Below are 18,907 nucleotides of genomic sequence, written 5' to 3'. Positions count from 1 at the left end.
AAACACAAGCTGCTTGGCCTAAACAAATGGTTTTCAACAAGCTCCCACTCCCCTTATAAAGAGGAAACCCTTGTTTCTGAACAACTGTTAGCTGACTTATTAAAAAAAAAAAAAAGAAAAAGAAAAAAGCGGAGGGGCTCAGAGGTTGAACTGGCAGGAAGGAGGAGGAAAACTTCTCAGTTACTAAGTATCTCCTTGAAATAGTTACTTGTCTAAATTAAGCTTCTAATGAAAATTTATGCCAAGGTGAGCTGTCTGAAATGTAGAATGAGGGCCGAGTGGACAATCAACCAAAGCAGAAGTTTGATGGCTACAGTAGAATTCTAAAAGTTTACTGAAAATCTCCCCTGAGTAAAATTACAGTCTGATCAGAGTATGGCTGTCAGAAGCCCACAGTAAGCCTAAGGATTAGAATACAGTTTATACTTTGGTGGTGTCCTTTAAACATTTCTACATTAAGCTGTAAAGAAAAACAAACATCTGAGAAAATCTTTTAGTGGGGGTCGGGGGGGGGTGGGATCAAATGCTGGAAATAAGTCCATTACTAGTGAAGAAAAACAGCAGTTGTATTTTCTATGTTAATAAAAACTAGGAAGACATTTTAACTACTACAATATAGACAGTTTCATTTTTGGTAACATCATCAATCCAAATTAACACAAAGGAAATTCAGATCTTTGATATTAAATCAAGAAAACAAAGTATTCTAATGTCACACAGATGCAAGTGTTTATACAAAGATCTTATAACCTGTGCTGGGATTTAAGGATCAGATATATTTGAAGTTTCTTTAAACCACTAACTAAAAAGTACTGTTTTGTTAAGACGCACAGACATTTTAAGAAGACTGTCATAAATCTTCATGCTACCCAAGATCGTACTTTTTTTTCTTTCAAACGGATTTTGTGATGTCTCTGTGGAAACATTTAGGACCCATTAAAATAAAAACCAGGCAGAAAGAAAACATCATTTCCTTATTTATGTGCTCACTTTTCCTCCTACCACCCCCTCAACAACATACTTAATACCTGTCAATATCACTGAGTAAAACTGTGGTCACTGTAAAACACTGTTTCTTTTTATAACCAGTAAGTGATTATCTTTCCTGACTATTCTGGGATCAGAAATAGTAAAGAGAGATACCTTATTTGTTTTCTAAGGGTGTCACTAGGTCCTACATTTAAACTAAGCCAGTTGTAAATAGGTTTATATGTGTGTATTTTGAAAAAATAAACCCCATAAAGCCTTTTTAGAACAGCCCTCTGATGAGTGAGCATGTTGAGAGCCCAGAACCTACATTTGGTCTGGAAGAAACCATCCTTCTCCTTCTTTACACAACAACAAACAACATAGTCCCAAACAGAAGCAACTAATCTTTCAATTTCCTATAAGCTCAGGTAAAAGACGTTGCAGATGCCAGAGGCTCTTCACAGAAAGGCAGATCTGTCTCCTCTCTTCCTCAATCCCAAATACGACAGAACAAGTAACTGACAGTCCAGGGCAGAATGCTCTTCGGGATTAGCAGTAGAAGTGTGCAGCAGGACAGAGGCGAGAAAATCAAGTTTAGACTCCTTTCTCCTTAAGTGACACAAAATGTGCAGTAGTGTTGAGACTAAAAAAGGGGGGGGGGTTATTTGTAAAACCCAGGAGGATTAGGAAAACTACTTGCAAATGAAGACACACTTGTACCAAAAGCCAGCTCTGAATAATGAACACCAATTATTTTGCAAAGGTTATTGTATTAGAACACTGTTAATAAAGACAAGAAGCCAACAGAAAATGTAACCAACTTCTGTTTTCTTCTATACTCGTCTACTAACTGCACTTTTACTACTCTCTAATAAAAAGATTGCAGTGGAGTTAATTGTATCAAATACAAAACTGCCTCCAGAAAAAAAGACACTTTGATTTTGAAGTTTTTACCAAATCAGTGATTAAATTCCGCAGTTTTTATACTTTTTTTTTTGTGGTAAGCAGACTTGTTACTTATGAAAGGCAAAATGAGTACATTTCCCTAAATATAGCATCTGGTACAGCAATACTTCTGGCCACAGTCTATAAACAATGTGTGAATCCCCTCCACAAGGAGCCCCGCTTTAATCTAAGACACTCTCTCCGCCTGATCACAAGTGAGCGGAGCACAAACCCCGCTAGGCAGTTTGTTCCACATTGGACATCTCTGTTCACAAGCCCACAGTTCTCAGTTCAGTCTACAGAAATCGAATTCCCTAGCCACAGAACAGCCTTTCACATTTTTAAGATCCTTCCTCCTTCCCTCCTCCCAAGTCAGGCATGCTCAGTTCTTTTCACCATTACTTCTGTTATCACAGGAGCCAATCACTAGTGGATGGGCTCCAATCTGTCAACCTTTCTGGTGCCCTGAATAAACGTATTCCAGATGTGACACAATCAGAAGTCAAGTGGCACAACACTTCTCTAGTTCTAGATATTTTCTTAAAAATTTTATTATTTTTATTGTTAGAGAGAAAGAGAGAATTCCAAGCAGATGCTGCATCTGGTGGAGGGCCCAATGTGGGGCTTGATCCCACGACCCTGAGATCATGAATGGAGCCAAAAATAAAGAGCTGGGTGCTTAACTGACTGAGGCACCCAGACAGACGCCCCTAATATATCACTATTTTTAAAAAAGTAATCTCTGGGGGCGCCTGGGTGGCTCAGTGGGTTAGGCCGCTGCCTTCGGCTCAGGTCATGATCTCAGGGTCCTGGGATCGAGCCCCACATCGGGCTCTCTGCTCAGCGGGGAACCTGCTTCCCCCTCTCTCTCTGCCTGCCTCTCTGCCTGCTTGTGATCTCTCTCTCTCTCTCTGTCAAATAAATTAATAAATAAAATCTTAAAAAAAAAAAAAAAAGTAATCTCTGTGCCCAACATGGGGCTTGAACTCATAACCCAGAGATCAAGAGTCACATGCTCTACCTAAGATATTATTTTTAAATTACTGTTCCCAAAAGGTGCACTGTGTTGGTGGCAGCCACTTTACACACATTACAACAATCAACCAAAATCTTTTATTTTTTAAAATTACGTGTTGTGCTTCTCAGTATTAGGTAGTTCAGTTGGTAGGAACAAAAACCTTCTGTACTGAATCCAAGTCTGGTTAAAGGGAAGTTAACTATCAAGTTTTTAAGTATCTTCTCAGTTAAACGGACACGAACATTCTGATTCCAAAATGTAGCACTGTGAATCACTGAAAGAACCAAGGGTTGCCTCATCTATACTCTTCTCATTTTACAGATTAGCAACTGAGGTGAAGCAACTGGCCTAAGGTGATCAGCTTGTCCGTGAAAGACCTGGGTCTCAAGGTTATCTCCAGATCTAGGATGCTGCGCTCCTCCCACTACCGTTGTAGAGGAAGTTCTTATCTCAGACATTAAAGGTAAACAGGAGCATGTTAAATACATACACTGAAAGTGCCAGAACTTCATACTCTAAGTTGAAACAACCTCAAACAAGTTCAACCAACTAGCTCAAGTGATGAAACAGATTAAGAATACACACACATCTCAGGTCAGACGGTCCCGTCAGATCCAGAGAAGAACTGAAACAAGAACCTAGCTCTGAGCCCACTTGCTTGAAAGTGCTCTTAACCATCACCATGGATGCCAAGAGTCAACAGATAGTCACATCAGGAAGATAATCCCAATGTATTAATATCCTGCAAAATGAAAACCACAACCTTGGTATCCCTCAGTAAAACAACAGCATTTCAAAAACATATGTATCTTATGTCTCTTTTTTATTACCTTCCCATTATCAATACTCAAAACATGCTATTCCAAAAATTGCTTGGGAAAGCAGAGGCTTTAATGATCCTTCATTTTCTGGACAGGAGGGCAGTCTGCTTTCAACTACCTTTTAGGCTCCTTTTTGGAAATCAAGTTCCGTTTGCTTTTTATTACAAAAGCAACTGGGAAATAAAAACATACATACACACCAAAACCTGTACACGAGGGTGCCTGGGGGGCTCACAGTCAGTCAAGCGTCTGACTCTTGATTTTGGCTCGTGTTGTGATCTCATGGGTGGTGAGATAAAGCCCTGCACGGGCTCCGCCTTCAGCTTGGGAGTCTGCTTGAGATTCTCTGCCTCTGCCTCTGCCTCTGCCCCTTTGCCCCCAGGCTCACTCTCTCTCAAGTAAATAAAATCCTAAAAAACCAAAACCACCAAAAAACCCCCACAAAAAACCCCCCAAACCAAAAACCTGTACAGGAATGGTCTCACAGTAGTCATTAATACCCAAGAAGGACAAAGAACCCAAATCTCCATAAATAAAATGTGGTATATTCATACAGCGAAATATGATTCAGCCATAAAAAAGGAAGTATTGCTAAATGCCAGAACATCGATGAACCCTGAAAAATTATACTCAGAGAAAGAAGTCAGTCACAAAAGCCCGCTTATTGTATGATTCTATTTACATAAAAGGTGCGGAATAGGCAAATCTCAAGAGTAAAGGGTAAAGTTGCCAAAGGCTGGGGGGGGGGAACGGGAGGGGGGGGGACAGCAGACAGCAACCGCTCATGGGAACCGGGTTCTTTGTGGGATGATGAAGATACTGCAAAAAACGGACTGCAGTGTTAGCTGCACTACTTGGAATACACTAAGAAACATTAAATTGTATACTTTAAAGGGGTGAATTGTATGGTGTATGAAGCACATCTCAGTAAAGCTGTTACAAAAGAAAAAAGCAACTGGGCCTAATAGAACAAATACGGTAAAGGCAAGGAACACAAATAAGTATATGTAAGGAGTTAACTCAGGGCATACTTACCCTTCCAGCTTTTTATGCACATCTAATTTTTCTTTTAAAGGGAAATGAATCTTTTGTATCTCAGCATTTAGTCCTGCAGCAAGAAAACTAATGCTGCCGGAAAAGTTTTTAATTTTTAAGAACTGTGCTTTCCTTCCACTAGGTAGATGCTAGCCACAAACAGCTATTCATCATGTAGAATACGGCTAGTCTGAAGTGAACGGAGATATGCTTTAAATTAATTTATTTTTATTGTGGTAAAACACACATAAAATTGACCACCTCCAGAATTTTTAAGCACAGAGTTCAGGGATACTTGGTCCTGGTATCATGCCGCCATCACCACTGCCCGTCTCCAGAACTCTTTTCATGTTGTAAAACTGAAGCTCTGCACATTAAACACGAAGTCCCGCTCTTCGCTGGGCAACCACAATTCTACTGTCTCCTGGACTCTGACTACTCTAAGTACTTCATGTAAGTTGAAGCACAAAGTACTTGTCTTTTTGTGCCTGGCTTGTTTTACTTAGCATCATATCCCTTCCCTCCAGGTTTATCCATGTTGGAGCCTGTGTCAAAATTCCCTTTCTTTTAAAGGCTGAGTAACATTCCACGCTATATGTGCACACATTTGGCAGGTGATGGGAGGAACACTTGGACTGGTTCCATCTTTTAGCTATTGTGCATACTGCTGTGAACATGGGTGTACAAATATCTCTTCACACAGTAATTTTATGGTTCCATAGTGGTCTTCATTTACATTCCCATCAACAGTGCACAATGCCTCCTATTTCTCCACATCCTTACCAACACCCATTAAATGTATTTTTTATACTAGCCATCTTAAGGTGTATGAGATAGTATTTCACTGTAAGTGTGATGTGCATTTCTCTAATGATTAATGGATACCGAGTATCTTTTCATTTGTTAATTGGCTACTTCTATGTCTTCTTTGAAGAAAAATCTATTCAAGTCCTCTGCCCATCTGCAGTATGCTTTCACATGTAAAACATACCTGGGATTTCCAGAGCTTAGTATGAAAAAATGCAAAATACCTCATAAATACCTTTTCAAAAATATTGACATGTTGAAGTTATACTTTGGATGTACCAGGTTAAAGATATGTTAAAATTAATTTCATCTTTAAGTGTTCGGGCTCTCTGCTCAGCAGGGAGCCTGCTTCCCCCTCTCTCTGCCTGCTTGTGACCTCTCTCTCAAATAAATAAAATCTTAAAAAAAAAAAAAAGTGTTAACATTAAATGAAATTAAATGTTAAAATGTGGCTAGTGGAAACAGACGAACCTTGAACACATGCTAACTAAAATAAGCTGATCGCAATAGGGCAAATACTTTTTGTGCTTCTACTCATATGAGATACTGAAAGTGAAATTCAGACAGAAGAAGGTGGTTGCCAAGGGCTGGGTAAAGAGGAGAATGGAGACTTGGGTGTTTAATGGGTATAGGATTCAGTTTTGTAAGATGAAAAAAGTTCTGGAGATAAACAGTAGTAAAGGCTGCATGACAATGTGAGTGTACTTAATGACAAAGGACTTTACACTTAGAAGTCATTAAAACCGTAAATTTTGGGGCGCCTGGGTGGCTCAGTGGGTTAAAGCCTCTGCCTTCAGCTCAGGTCATGATCCCAGGGTCCTGGGATCAAGCCCCACATTGGGTTCTCTGCTTGGCAGGGAGCCTGCTTCCTCCTCTCTCTCTGCCTGCCTTTCTGCCTACTTGTGATCTCTGTCCGTCAAATAAATAAATAAAATCCTAATAAATAAATAAATAAATAAATAAAATGGTAAATTTTAGGGTGTATTTTACCACAATTAAAAATTTTTTTTTCAGTGTGGCTCCTGGAAAATTTAAGGCAACAGTACTGAATATGGAAGCAAATAAGGTTTGCTCGTAGTTTTACCAGCAGGATGGAGTAGGTTCAAAATGAGAGGCATTTATCATTGATGACTCTGCCAAATCTATGAACATTAAGCATCTGTTAAGACTTTTTTTTTGAACAGGACAGATCCTCTAGAGCAAGACCTGGATGTAATACAGGAACTTTGAAGGACTTTATAATTTCCAGACCATTCTGGACAATATTAAATGAAAGACTCTATGGTAACATTATTAATGGCCCCCAAACGGTTGGATAAAAAAAAAAAAAAAAAATCTTAGAATTCACTTTCCTGGCAGATCTGCTCTATTCCAAGAGGCCAGGAAGAGAGGTGTATCATTTCTGTCAATGTCAAAGGCTCCAGTTCACTCGGCCTTAACTAAGAGTTAATCCAGCTGAGGTTACTTTAATAAGTTCAACTGGTTTTTAATTTTTTTTTTAAAGATTTTATTTATTTATTTGACAGACAGAGATCACAAGTAGGCAGAGAGGCAGGCAGAGAGAGAGAGAGGGAAGCAGGCTCCCCGCTGAGCAGAGAGCCCGATGCGGGGCTTGATCCCAGGACCCGGAGATCATGACCTCAGCCGAAGGCAGAGGCTTTAACCTACTGAGCCACCCAGGCAGCCCACTTCAACTGTGTGTGTGTGTTTTTCTTTTTTTTTTTAAGTTTTGTAGAAGGGAAATGATTCTGGAGAATGTAGTGGTATAGAAAAGATTTTCAAAGAATTTCCATGTATTAAATTTTTAAATAACCCTTAAGTTTCTTCCTAACAGTTTTAAGGATAGAACTGTACAAGGGGAAAGGTCCTAGGAAAAATAAATTAGGAAACCTTTTCAAAGGTAACACAATGATGAAAACTTATTTGTTTTCTTTCACGTGGTGTGGCTCATTAATATCAAACTAAGAATCTAATGGGAAATAAGCAGCCCCATTCACCACATTGCCAATCTCCAAAATTATAATTACACTGTGACTTAAGATTTATCAGAGTATGACCTGAAATTATGATTGATACAGTGTGGTAAAGAGGTATTTATTTCTGTAAATTATAACCACTATGAATTATTTTTCAGCAGAGATTGATTTTTTTCTGATCTCAAATGATGGAATTACAAACTTAAATATTCAGTAAGACAAGGGTGCTATCTCACTATCCAAAGCAAAGAAGAGTCTATTAAGGAGACCCTGCTTAGCTTTTTTGTCTTTTTTCCCCTCTTGCTAGATACTAGATATCTAGCATCTACAGCAGTGGCTGACACATATCAGGCACTTAATAAATGTAGACTAAACACCAGCCCCTGCCTAGAAAGGGCTTACGGAGATGACACCCCATAAACAACCACAGGAAAAGCAGCAAAGTGTCAGATGTGTCATAAAGTAAATGCTCTGAGGTTTTATAAGAGGGAGAATTCATTCTCCGTAGGGGAATGCAGGAGAAGGTGGAAGTAGATGCTAAGCGGGGCCACTAGTTTAGTTGAGAATCTGCATTCACTGCAAACAAAACAAAACAAAACAAACTTGCTGGTACAGTTCCAGAAGTGGGACAGCAAGGAGTTCTAGAAACGATGTAGAGTCCAGAATGGCTGCTATGCCATGCTTCTGAGTAATAAGGAATGACAGGGTTGGAAAGGCAGGTTGGGGATAGGACAGAAGTCTTGAGTGTGACGCCAGAGCCTGCAGCTGTATCTGGTAGGCACTGAGGAGGTGCTGCAGACAACGAAGCAGAGAAAGGATACAATTCTATGGGCACTTGATGAGAATTATATCCAGCCGTTTGGCAGATACTATTACAAAAGGCCTAGGAGAAGTCCATGCAGAGTGCAGTATCAGACCTCGGCAACTGTCAGAATCACCAGAAGGAGTTGACAACCACCGCAGACCCACACAATCTGAAAGGTCTGCACAGAGCCTTAGGTGTAAGACAGCAAGCTACTGAAATGACGGCAAAAGGAAGATGAAGTTCAAGGGTGAAGCCTACAGCCTACATCAACATTTCTGTTTTCCAGTAAAACTATACTGTTTTCATGAATAAAAATTTAGCTGACCTGTTAGCCACATGTACAATTTTTACCTCACAACTTCAAATTTCTGTTAACAAGTAGGGGGACACAACACACTAAAAGCTTTCCTCTGCTCAGAAGAAAGACAGTACAATGTAGTAATTAAGAACACAGTTGCAGAGCTGGGCAGATCTGTGTCCTTACTTAATCCTCACTCTGCCACTTACTAGCTTTGTGAACCTAAAAAAGTTACTCAACCTCTGGAGGTCTCCTTCCTTATGGTATATGCAGAAGGACACTATTCTATTGTTCAATTCCAATGTCAGAAGGATTAAATGAGATGCCGCCAGTTAACACTTAAAGCAGTTATTATTTTAAACCACATCAGATACTAGTCACTTTGAAAATTATAAGCTCACACTGTTATAATCTTTTAAAAAATATGGACTATTAATCCTGATAATCAGATGTGGTTGCTATATATCTGTTCTAAGACACATTACAATGTGCATTCACACACATAATACTTTGCATTTGTGAGTTAGCATATTCTTAACCTTATAAAACTCTGTGGCACTTAAAATGCGCATGCAATTTAACATCTGCAAGTACCCACAATAAACCTAGTGACTTACAGTCACACAGAAACATAAAGGTATGAGCTAGATTTTGCATAAAAAAATACGTGGGTTACTTCTCTTCTAAAGACTTTTCAGACTAAAAGACTAGTGTCTACAACCAGAAACTATTATGTTGCTGTTTATCCTGTTACTTGAGAGAATTTAGATTTTAGAGGAGAATCCTAGCTGTGACCACCAGAATTTACAGAACACTAATGGAACCAAAGGCTTTCAGGGTGTTTTGAGAACGTGCTGAAACGATGACAGAACACATGCACAGAAGGAAAGACGATGCTGGAGAGACGAGATGAAAGCCGAGGAACTGAAGGTGTGCTCCCTAACCCTTTATTGATCTTACATACCGAAGTTCACAAAGAATTTTACCTGAAAGGGAGAAAGACGCCTCACAGCTTACCAAACAAGAGAGAGAGAGAGAGAGAGAGAGAGACTATTTCTAACAACTTCATCTAGCTTTAGAGAGTATGAGATGGGGAGCATTTCCCAATTTACTCCATTTTAAACAAGCATTCCAGCAAGGCAGAGACACACCACAGGGAATGACTGCAACCCTTTGCTGCCTACATACCCCACAGATGAGCACTGTTGCTGCCAATACAGGTGGACAACCTGGCTTAGGAGAAACGTGAAAATGGGAAATCAATTCCCCAGTAGGCCCAAGAAGACATCCAGACATCTCCATTTTAATCATTCCAGGAGCATGTCACTGGTCTGGTCATCTAAAAGGTGTAGGACACAAAGTAGTGGAGTTTACAATTCCTTAATGAGAAAATTTCCATGCTCTCTCACAACTCGGAAATAATTTTCCTGGAGTAACGGAAAGGAACTTTTCTCATTCATGAATAACAGAATTATTTACCTAAATCACCTCAAGTTTTTCTGAGCAATCTCCTAGAAGTCAAGGCCTAATAGACAAAGCTTTCTCTGTAGCAGAACCATTATTTGTGCAGCAGTCTTTGCCACTTGGTGGCTCGACTCTTACGGTTTCTGCAGAGTAGTTTTTCTTGGTGTTGTTTTTAAGCCTACCTGATTTTGGACCAGGACTTTGAGCCGACTGCATAGGACACTCCCAGTTCTAGTTCACTCCTTTCACAAGAGCAAGAATTGCAACTGTTGACTTACGTTTACAACCCCCACCCCCAATTTAAAACTTTAATGCATTCTTCCATATTTCTGCTAGACAGAAGTCTCTTCAGATGTAACAGATCTGAAGAGAAACCACTCATACAGGTTCTCAATTGTTGCCAGTCCCCACCAGAAAACGCTGCATGTTTCAATGCAAGTATAGGCTTCCACTAACTCTTAAATGGAGACCAGAGGGTTCAGAAAATGGAAAGGCAGAAGGGCAAAAGCCAACAATTATCTGTCTAAACAAAAATGACTGTCCAGAGGAAAGAAAGAACAAGACTGCCCTAAACCAAAACATTCGAAAAGCAACAGGACCATAAACAAAAATTTTTTTTTTAGATCCTTGTACAGGCAACTTCAAACTAGACATGTGCTGCTTCAATTGACCACCCCTAACACAATTTTGCTGGTCCTCTCTTGCTCGGGGTTTGGCCAGCCTCTCTGTCAAGCGCACGCAGGATCCTTGGGTCTTCACGGACACAGAAGCATGAAACAGCATTATCATTATGAAACAGTCATGTGAACCCTCATTATTAGCCAAAGAGCACATGCGAACCCTACAAAAGCCTGTGTTCAAGCACAGGCCTGGCATGGACACCCTTTATGTCTCACTTCAACACCACAAGCTGAAGTGCCTTGACTTCCCCACTTGTGAAACAAGGACAATCTTGAGAAAATTCAGAATGGTTTATAAAATGCTTGCCAAATAAAATGGGCATCATTTGTATTACCCTAAAGGCTAGCAAAGAGGCCTTTACACTCATGGTTCACCGTTCTTAAAGGCATCAACCAAGTCATATGAGAAGTGACACATAAAGACAAACAACTCACAGCTGAGTGACTCAATTACAAATCTATATCCTTACTGGAGAGGGAGTTAGGATGTGTAGGGATTTATTTTTAATTCTAAGGGATGGTCAAACAGTGCATGAGCCTCCTATAGATTATGTGCATGTTTTGGAGTTAAATCTTAAATCTTAAACTGTGGTACATGTTCAAGGCAGTCTTCCTTAGTAAACTCTATCAAAAGCACTTAGGCTTTTCTCTTAATTTCCACACCTTTATTTCAGGAACATTGCTGCAATTCTGGAAATGTTATTATTTCTCAAGCTGTGGTCTTAGAACTAAGCTAGGGATCAATAAAAGCAAGGAAGCTTGAGTGTGCATTTCCAAAGAACTATAACCAGAGGACAAGGGAATGCAAACATGGAGATGAGAGAACTCAGAACTGAAATAGTGAAAAGAACTTTGCATTTTACACTGATTAGAAAATGTGTGCTCTCAATCAAAACAGTTCCTGTATATAGTTGGCTCACATTTTATCTGTGACTTCCTAATATAGACAAAACATCACATTATAATCAAGTTGATATATATATATCCCAATCTGAGAAGCCTGATAATGTATGAGGAGAGCCTTCTTCCAGTGGAACAAGAATATGGATTCTCATTTAAGATGACTCCTTAACTGCAAGATAACAAAGGTAGGTCACAACCAAAACACAGGTCTAAGGAGTACTAAGACACAGAAAGACTGAGGAAGCACAATCATCCTTCCCCTCACTTTGTAATTAGCAGGATCAGGCAAACAAACAATATAAAAATCATGAAGTCACGATGAACGGTGGCCACTCACGCTGGGCAAAACAAGGATGGCTTCTTTTATAAAGTATCTCAATGATTAAGGCAGCAAGTACCAATGAGTAAAGAAGAAACAGCTTCTACATTCAAAGTATCAATTCAGTTAGTGTGGGGCTTTGGTTCTCACCAGTTTCAAATGTCAAGTATCCAAACTAACAACATAAAAGGTAGAACTGACAGTGATACACATCGCAAAATATGGCGTTTGTTCTAGACTTAACACCACAAGCTCACTAGAAGTGTGCACGATGCTAATAACATGTCAAGCTCTGTGAGTCTAACTATAATTAAATTATTTACTTAGCATAACAACATTTGACTTAATGTTCATGCCTTTTAGGCAAATAAATGGAAGTTAAACTCCCATGGGAAATATTTTATCTTCTGGAAGACATAACAGACTTTAAAGTAAAAGCCCTTTTGGAAGTTTAGGATGAACATGTAGATTATTACACAGCAGTATTGGGCATTTTGGTGTAAACTACGCATTAGTTTCTAATCTTACAAAATTTTCCATTTTTTGGCTACTTTGACAACATTTTGTAAGTTATCTAAGATTTTAATAGGTTATTTAAAGAAAAACTGCAATATCTAATTCCGACACTTTTTCTGTAGTTAAATGTACTGTTTCCCAACCACATCTCTGATGGTGGGACTTTGTATTTAGTTACAGTTACTTCCAACTCTAAAAAAGTCAGTTGTATTTTATGTGTATATACGTACACACCAATTGATGGAGTCAACCTGCCGAAGTCTATTACAACTTATGCAATTTTGTTATTTATATATAGTTCCCAAAAGACAAAAATATTACTGATACTGAGATTTTTCTTTTCTCTCTCTAGCCAAGTATTGATCCCTACTTGCTCCTTTGTAACTCATCAGCTCTATCTTCCTCATTAATTTCCACAATTAAACATGTAGCCAGCATGTGTACATCACCTTAAATGTATCAACCAACAGATTGCTGAATACTTAAAATTTTCAATACTAGAAATTATGCTTAGTAGTATTTTTCAAATTTTGTGAAGTTACAAGGAAAGCAACAATTTAACACATTGTGCACTTTATTTAATTATACTTTTAATAATCAAATTGAAGTAATAAACTTGTTCATATATGTTAGAACAAAAACAGAAGTCATTTTTACTTGGTAAATGCCAATTTAAGCTGATTATCTGGTAGCAACTACATGTTCATGAAAAGGCCTATTCTGATCAAAGAATCTTTAAGGTTTTTAACAGCTTAGCAACTCTTGAGATTGGGTCATCAAAATAACAATAATTGAGAACTTACTTGACACTTAATCTGTTCAACATGGTGACGTTTTATTTTTAACATAAATAGTATTAGAACTTTTCCTGCACTCTGGTTTAAGGAAAAAAAAGAGAAATTTAAGCAAAACAAATTCACAGTGGGTATGTTTACAACCAATGACCTCCAGGACAGGCAGGGCCAGATGTCTTTAGAGATTCAGAGCCCAATCTCCTATATTTTCGATAGAGACATTAAGAACCAAAATCAAAGATTTAATTAGTTCAATGTCTAGTAGCCTCTGATAAGGTAATTTTAGGAAATTTTCAACAATGGCCAAGATAAAGAAGCAACTTCTACTTAAAGTTTAATTAAACAGAATACCCATCCCCACCCTCTGGTTAGTAGAGGCTTTTTATCGTTCTTTTAATGAACTCTCACAGTTTACCTAAATTCCAGCTTTTAAGCCCAACTGTTTCACTATTCATTCATTCACTCACTTTGATGCCCAAACCAGGAAACCTTGAAACTGCAAAATACATGCTAAGAGCTCATAGCAAGTTTTCCTGTAGGGGGAAATGGCTATTACCACTAAGGATATCAGTTAACACTGTATCTTATGTATAATTTGCCGAATCAAACAGAAGGACCTTCACAAATTTCATTAATCTCAAACGCACCTCAAATAAGTTGTTTCCAAATTACTCATTTAAAAACTCATATAACTATATATCAAAGACCAAGTACAGGTCAAAGTTATTTCCATTTAACATATACTAAGCAGTATTTAAATATTACAAATATCACCAATTGATTTAAAATCTGATTCTTGCATTTACTAAAAAATTTCAAAACCAATATAGTTAAGTCTCCATCGGAATACCTGAACCAAGCTGCCTCCTTTTCACTCACCAAAATGTTACTTAATAGCAAATGTTCCAGGAAAATTCTCCCTTAAGCACCAACTGGTTAACTATGTATCAAAGAATACACCCATTCAATTCCCCAAAAATTTACCTTGGTGTTATCTATATAAAATACTTGCAACAAAGTCTTCCAAGTACCCCAAGTATCAACAACCACTGTCAATCATTGGTAGCAAGTACATGTTCAAGTAAAAGCCTGTTCTGATCAGAGAATCGGTAAGATTTACAGAAGCTTAGCAACTCTTGAGATTGGGTCATCTAGATAACAATAATTAAGAACTTAACATACTTTATACACAAGAGTGCAGAATGTAAATAATTAAAACAGTATTAGCAACTTAAATTTTCTCTTAAACAAGCCATAAGTCATTTCTCTGTTCAGAACCCATGACTGCAACCAGCTCTAACCGGTTCCTTGAGGAATGTGGCTAGGCTGAAATTTTGGAAGTGTTGGCTTTGGTGGTGACCAAGGAGGAAGAAGTCTCTGGCTTCCCTGTTGCTGCAGTTCCCACCCTCCAAAATGAATATACCCACCGGTGTGAATTGACAATGTGGTTGGTCCAAAGAGCAAGGCAGGAACGGAGTCCAGATCCTCAAAATGGTAGTACAGGGCATAACCACTAGGCCACCTATCAGTTCAGTACAAAAAGTACAACCCTGTGCATCATGGTGCAAAAGCTGGGGCCTAGGTTTCGCATTGTGCATCTCACACCTATGGAAATAACAAGAGGAGTAAAATCTATAGAAATCAACACTCCCTAAGAAGGTGGGTGCTCACAGAAGACCGGTGTCAATGCTTTTGCAAAGGTGGTTGGCTACTAAGAAAATGAATGGCAATTACAAGTCCAAAGTTGGAAGACGACAAAATTTTACAATCAACTCTGTTGAGTTTGACCATGAAGAACTCAACGTGGGTTTAATGTTTACCAACAAGGCTTTGCAAATCATGACACCCATTTACATGCTTATGAAAATTACTACCCCACTAAAATCTAGCATCTTTCAAGAATGATTTTTAACTCTCAAAGAGTTGGAAAGATGTGGGCCATGAAGAAAGGAGGTAATCAGCAATACCCCCAAACCCGTAACTCTCACGTTTTAAACTTTCCCCTTTACCATCATGACCTTGGAAAGACATGGTGACACATTCAAAGCTTAAGGTGGAAGAATTCCAGAATTCCAAAGAATAGGAAATCTGTGTACCAATGATGTGCCAAGAACAAATGTGGATTGTCTGAGGGTCAACAGTTTTGAAAAAGTAAAAAGAGAACTTCTAAAATGCAGGGTGGATTCTTTAAAAGAAAGAAAATCACCGCTCTTGACTCACTTAATCCTTCGCCATGTTGCTGTCAGCTCACCAACTAAGAGTGCGAGAGTGTGTGTCTTGCTGGGTCCATTTTCCCATGGTCTGTAGAAGGCGCTGTGAAGCACATCCTGTTCTAGCTCTGGGGCCCTTCCCCCCTCTGCAGCCTTACCCAGTGCAGGGAATGCGCCCCCTACTGACTCCAACACTCATCGCCTTTAGCCGACTTGGCTGCGGTGCATTTTGGGTGGGGGCTGGTATTTTCTTGATGGCCATAAACCAGAAGCAACAATGCAGATTTATAAAGAAACTGTATCAAGCTACCCAGGAGTTCCCCCTCCTCCCCTCTGAAGGTTCAAGATACTGGCACGAGAAGCATCAGGGATAGGAATTGGGTGTGTGGGGATGGACAGCATTAAAATGGCAAACACAGGAAACAGTTTGGTTCTTTTTCCCTCCTAAGCCTTTGTCTGAGAAATGGGGTTATGGCAAGAACTGCTCAGAGGAATTGGTGAACGCAAGAACATCAAGAAGACTTAGTGTGGGTACTTGTGTGGCTAAAAAGGATATTAGACCTTAGCGCCTGATCTTGGGCAGAAGAGGAAGAGAAGCAATCGCGCCTTTTCCAGCAGACAGGCATCCAGGTTGGGGGGGAGGGGAGGGGAGGGGAGGGCAGGCAGGCAGCCCAGAGGAAAGAGAGGTGAATAAAAGGGTGCTCAAAGAACTCCTCCCCATTCATTGCATTAAAAAAGAAAATCTTTTCGCAGCTTGCTGGATTTCCATTTTTTACCATCTTATTGCAAAGTTGGGGCTCAGAATGTTCTTAAGAGGTCGTGCTGACCAGGCAGCTGCGACTGAGAAAAAGGGGTGGTGGTGGACTCCGTGCTTAGGACAGGAGGGTAGCTGGCATGTTGGGGAGGAAGGGTTGCACGGCGGAGGCAAAGACTTTCCACTCCGTGCCATGCATGCTCCCCGCCCCCCAATCTGTCCCCCCCTCCCCCAGCTAAGGGTGGGTAGACCAGGCAGAAGGCTCGTCCCAGGCACTGGGGGTGTGCGTGGGGGGCTCGTTTGGCGGGGTGGGGGGGACGGGAGGAAGGGATTAGTTCCAGGGATGGGAGCAGCTCTGTTCTTGCTGGGGGCGGGGTGGAGGGAGATGCCATCAGCGGCACAGGCTCCGGGGGCCAGGCTGGCTGCTGGCCTCGGCGGGCTCACGGGGCGGGGAAGGGAGGTCGGGCTGCAGGAGGAGGCGCCTGGACCCCGGAGCAGAGCCCGGGTAGCGGTCCGCGCCGGGGCGGGCGTTCCGTCAGCACCAGAGTATGCAAAGGAGCGTGTGCAGCTGGAGGGCTGGCAGTGGGAACAACAATGCGCCCGCGGGGCCGGCTCGGCGGGAGCGGGGCCGGGCCGCGGGGTCGGCGCGCGGCGGCCGCCGGGGCTTACCTTGACTCGGCCTCGAGGCGCGCGCGGGGCCGGCGTGCTCGGGGGCCGGGCGGCGGCGGCGGCGGCGGGCGGATGGCGGCGGCACGGCGGTGGCGGCGGCGAGGGCGCGCCCGGGGCCTCGTCGCGCTCTGGCTCGGCGGGCTCCGGCTCGCGCCGCGGCCGCGGCTGCTGCCGGGGGGCGCGGCGGGCGCAGCAGAGCGGCGGGCGGCGGCAGCGGCGCGAGCGGCTCCCTCCAGTCCCCGCGCGGGCGGCGGCGGCAGCGTCGTCGAGCGGTGCAGACAAAGGAGGGGCGGAGGGAGGAGACGGAGGGTGTGGGAGAGGCGGCTTCACCGGCGCGGGCAGACGGGCGGCGGCGGCCGCGCTCCTTTCGCTCCTCAGCAGCGGGGACCGAGAGAGGGAGCTGTGTCTGAGGAGACGCCAAAATCCCCCTTAGCGCTGCCCGCGGGAGGGGGAGGGGGCACAAGATGGCGGCGGCCGGGGGGGCGGGAGTTCAGCTCATGGATCCCGGCGGGCGGCGGAGGGGAGACCGGGCCGGTGGAGGCGGCGGCGGCAACGGGCGGGGGAGGGGGCTGATCCCGCGTCTCCCCTCAGCAGACAATACAAGCGCCTCAGAGCGAGTCCCCGAACCTGCCCTAGCCAAAATGGCGGCCGAGAAAGAGCGGAAGTGACGTAAATACCTCATTAGCATAAGAGGACTCATTGTCCAGCTAAGTAGGGGGGGTAGTGGGGGACAGTACCCCTTTCCCCCATGTCCCCCAGGGACAACTCTCTCACTGCCACCTGTGCTCGCACCTAACTTTTTTGGGGGGAGGGTGGTCCCAGTACCCCCACCTAAGGGAAATTATATAATCCCCACAGAGGGGGAGCTCTCGCGAGAACCAAGAGGATTTTTGCCATTGACCCACTAGGAGGCGCCGCGGATAATGGCCGCAGTGCGCTTCCAGGGCCCGTGTGCACGGCGGGCGCCTTCCTCTGGCCGCAGCGCCGGCGGCGGAGGCACCAGCAGCGGGCCGCAGCACGCCCTGCACTCAGTCAGGTGGCCGTGCTGGGGATCCCTGCGCGGGCCCAGCTGGGCCTGGACTACATCTGGCGGGAGGGGGCGTGCGGGCAGCCCAGCGGCTCCACGTGCTGGGAGGCCTGCGCTCTCACCCGCCGGGCAGCAGCGGGAAGGGCAGGGACACCTGGCCGGTTGTGCGCGATGCCTCCTGCCTTATATGAGGTGTGAGGGCCTCGTGCTTCACACACCGACTGGAGATAAGCCACGAGCTCATGGAGCCCTGGTTCCTTCCCGGTGGGGCGGGTTACTTAGTGCACAGGGGCTGACAGTCTTCCAGGTTGGTGATGGGCTCTTCTCTTTGGCCTGAAGAAAACAAATGGGAACCCTAGCGTGTGGGGCCACCGGACTTGTGAAGCCGAAGGATGAGAAATGATGTTGCTGATGGGCCTCCACAAGATGCTCAAAGACTACACTTCAACTGTGGTCCCAGGGACACTTCCAGTGGTCCCACAATCTGGACAGCACAAGATAGCACATGGACAGTCTGTGCAAACTTAGGTCAATCCCAACCAACACATTACCTCGTTTCTGAATCCACCTTTTGGAGGAGAGTGCATCTCAGAGTGTGTCATTAGCTAACCATACTGAAAAGTCATGAACACCATCAGGAAGGATTAACCAAGCCTGTTTTCTTAAAGTGTGTGCTCTGTAAATACACTGATCTTTGGCTGTTTCTCTAAATTTCAAGTTAAAATAGTTTCAAATCATACTTAACATCCCCAAAGATTCGGATGTAATTGAAAGTAGTACTAGTTGTGGTTACATATAGCTCAGTGAAGACTTCAGTTAGCAGGTTTAAACAAGCCATTTCATCCAACACAGAATTTCATTAATTTCTGAAAGCCAAATCAGTATTTCAAGGGGAAA

At 42.5% G+C, this 18,907-nt stretch overlaps 2 protein-coding genes across 4 annotated transcripts in view; one reads left to right on the top strand and one right to left on the bottom strand.

Annotated features, from left to right (window-relative positions):
* BCAS4 (breast carcinoma amplified sequence 4) overlaps positions 1 to 3,320 on the top strand; it is an 83,525-nt gene extending 80,205 nt beyond the window's left edge. Inside the window, exon 5 of the mRNA XM_044262834.1 lies at positions 3,254 to 3,320. Coding sequence (XP_044118769.1) covers positions 3,254 to 3,265 — 12 coding nt within the window. The 3' untranslated portion in view covers positions 3,266 to 3,320. The remainder of the gene's footprint in view (positions 1 to 3,253) is intronic.
* The window catches only part of LOC122915970 (activity dependent neuroprotector homeobox), a 31,325-nt gene extending 14,277 nt beyond the window's left edge, over positions 1 to 17,048 (bottom strand). The window contains exons 1-3 of one of the 3 annotated variants that reach the window (XM_044262828.1): positions 16,984 to 17,048; positions 14,778 to 14,955; positions 13,360 to 13,431 (exon numbers count right to left, since the gene is read on the bottom strand). The gene's annotated coding sequence lies outside the window, so the exon portion shown is untranslated. The remainder of the gene's footprint in view (positions 1 to 13,359; positions 13,432 to 14,777; positions 14,956 to 16,983) is intronic. The other 2 variants (XM_044262827.1, XM_044262829.1) reach the window with 2 other exon arrangements.
* Positions 17,049 to 18,907: the final 1,859 nt, after the last annotated feature.

Source organism: Neovison vison, chromosome 8 (genome assembly GCF_020171115.1).
Source record: "Neovison vison isolate M4711 chromosome 8, ASM_NN_V1, whole genome shotgun sequence".
NCBI classification, from domain to species: Eukaryota; Metazoa; Chordata; class Mammalia; order Carnivora; family Mustelidae; genus Neogale; species Neogale vison.
This window is presented reverse-complemented; position numbering and strand designations above follow the sequence as displayed.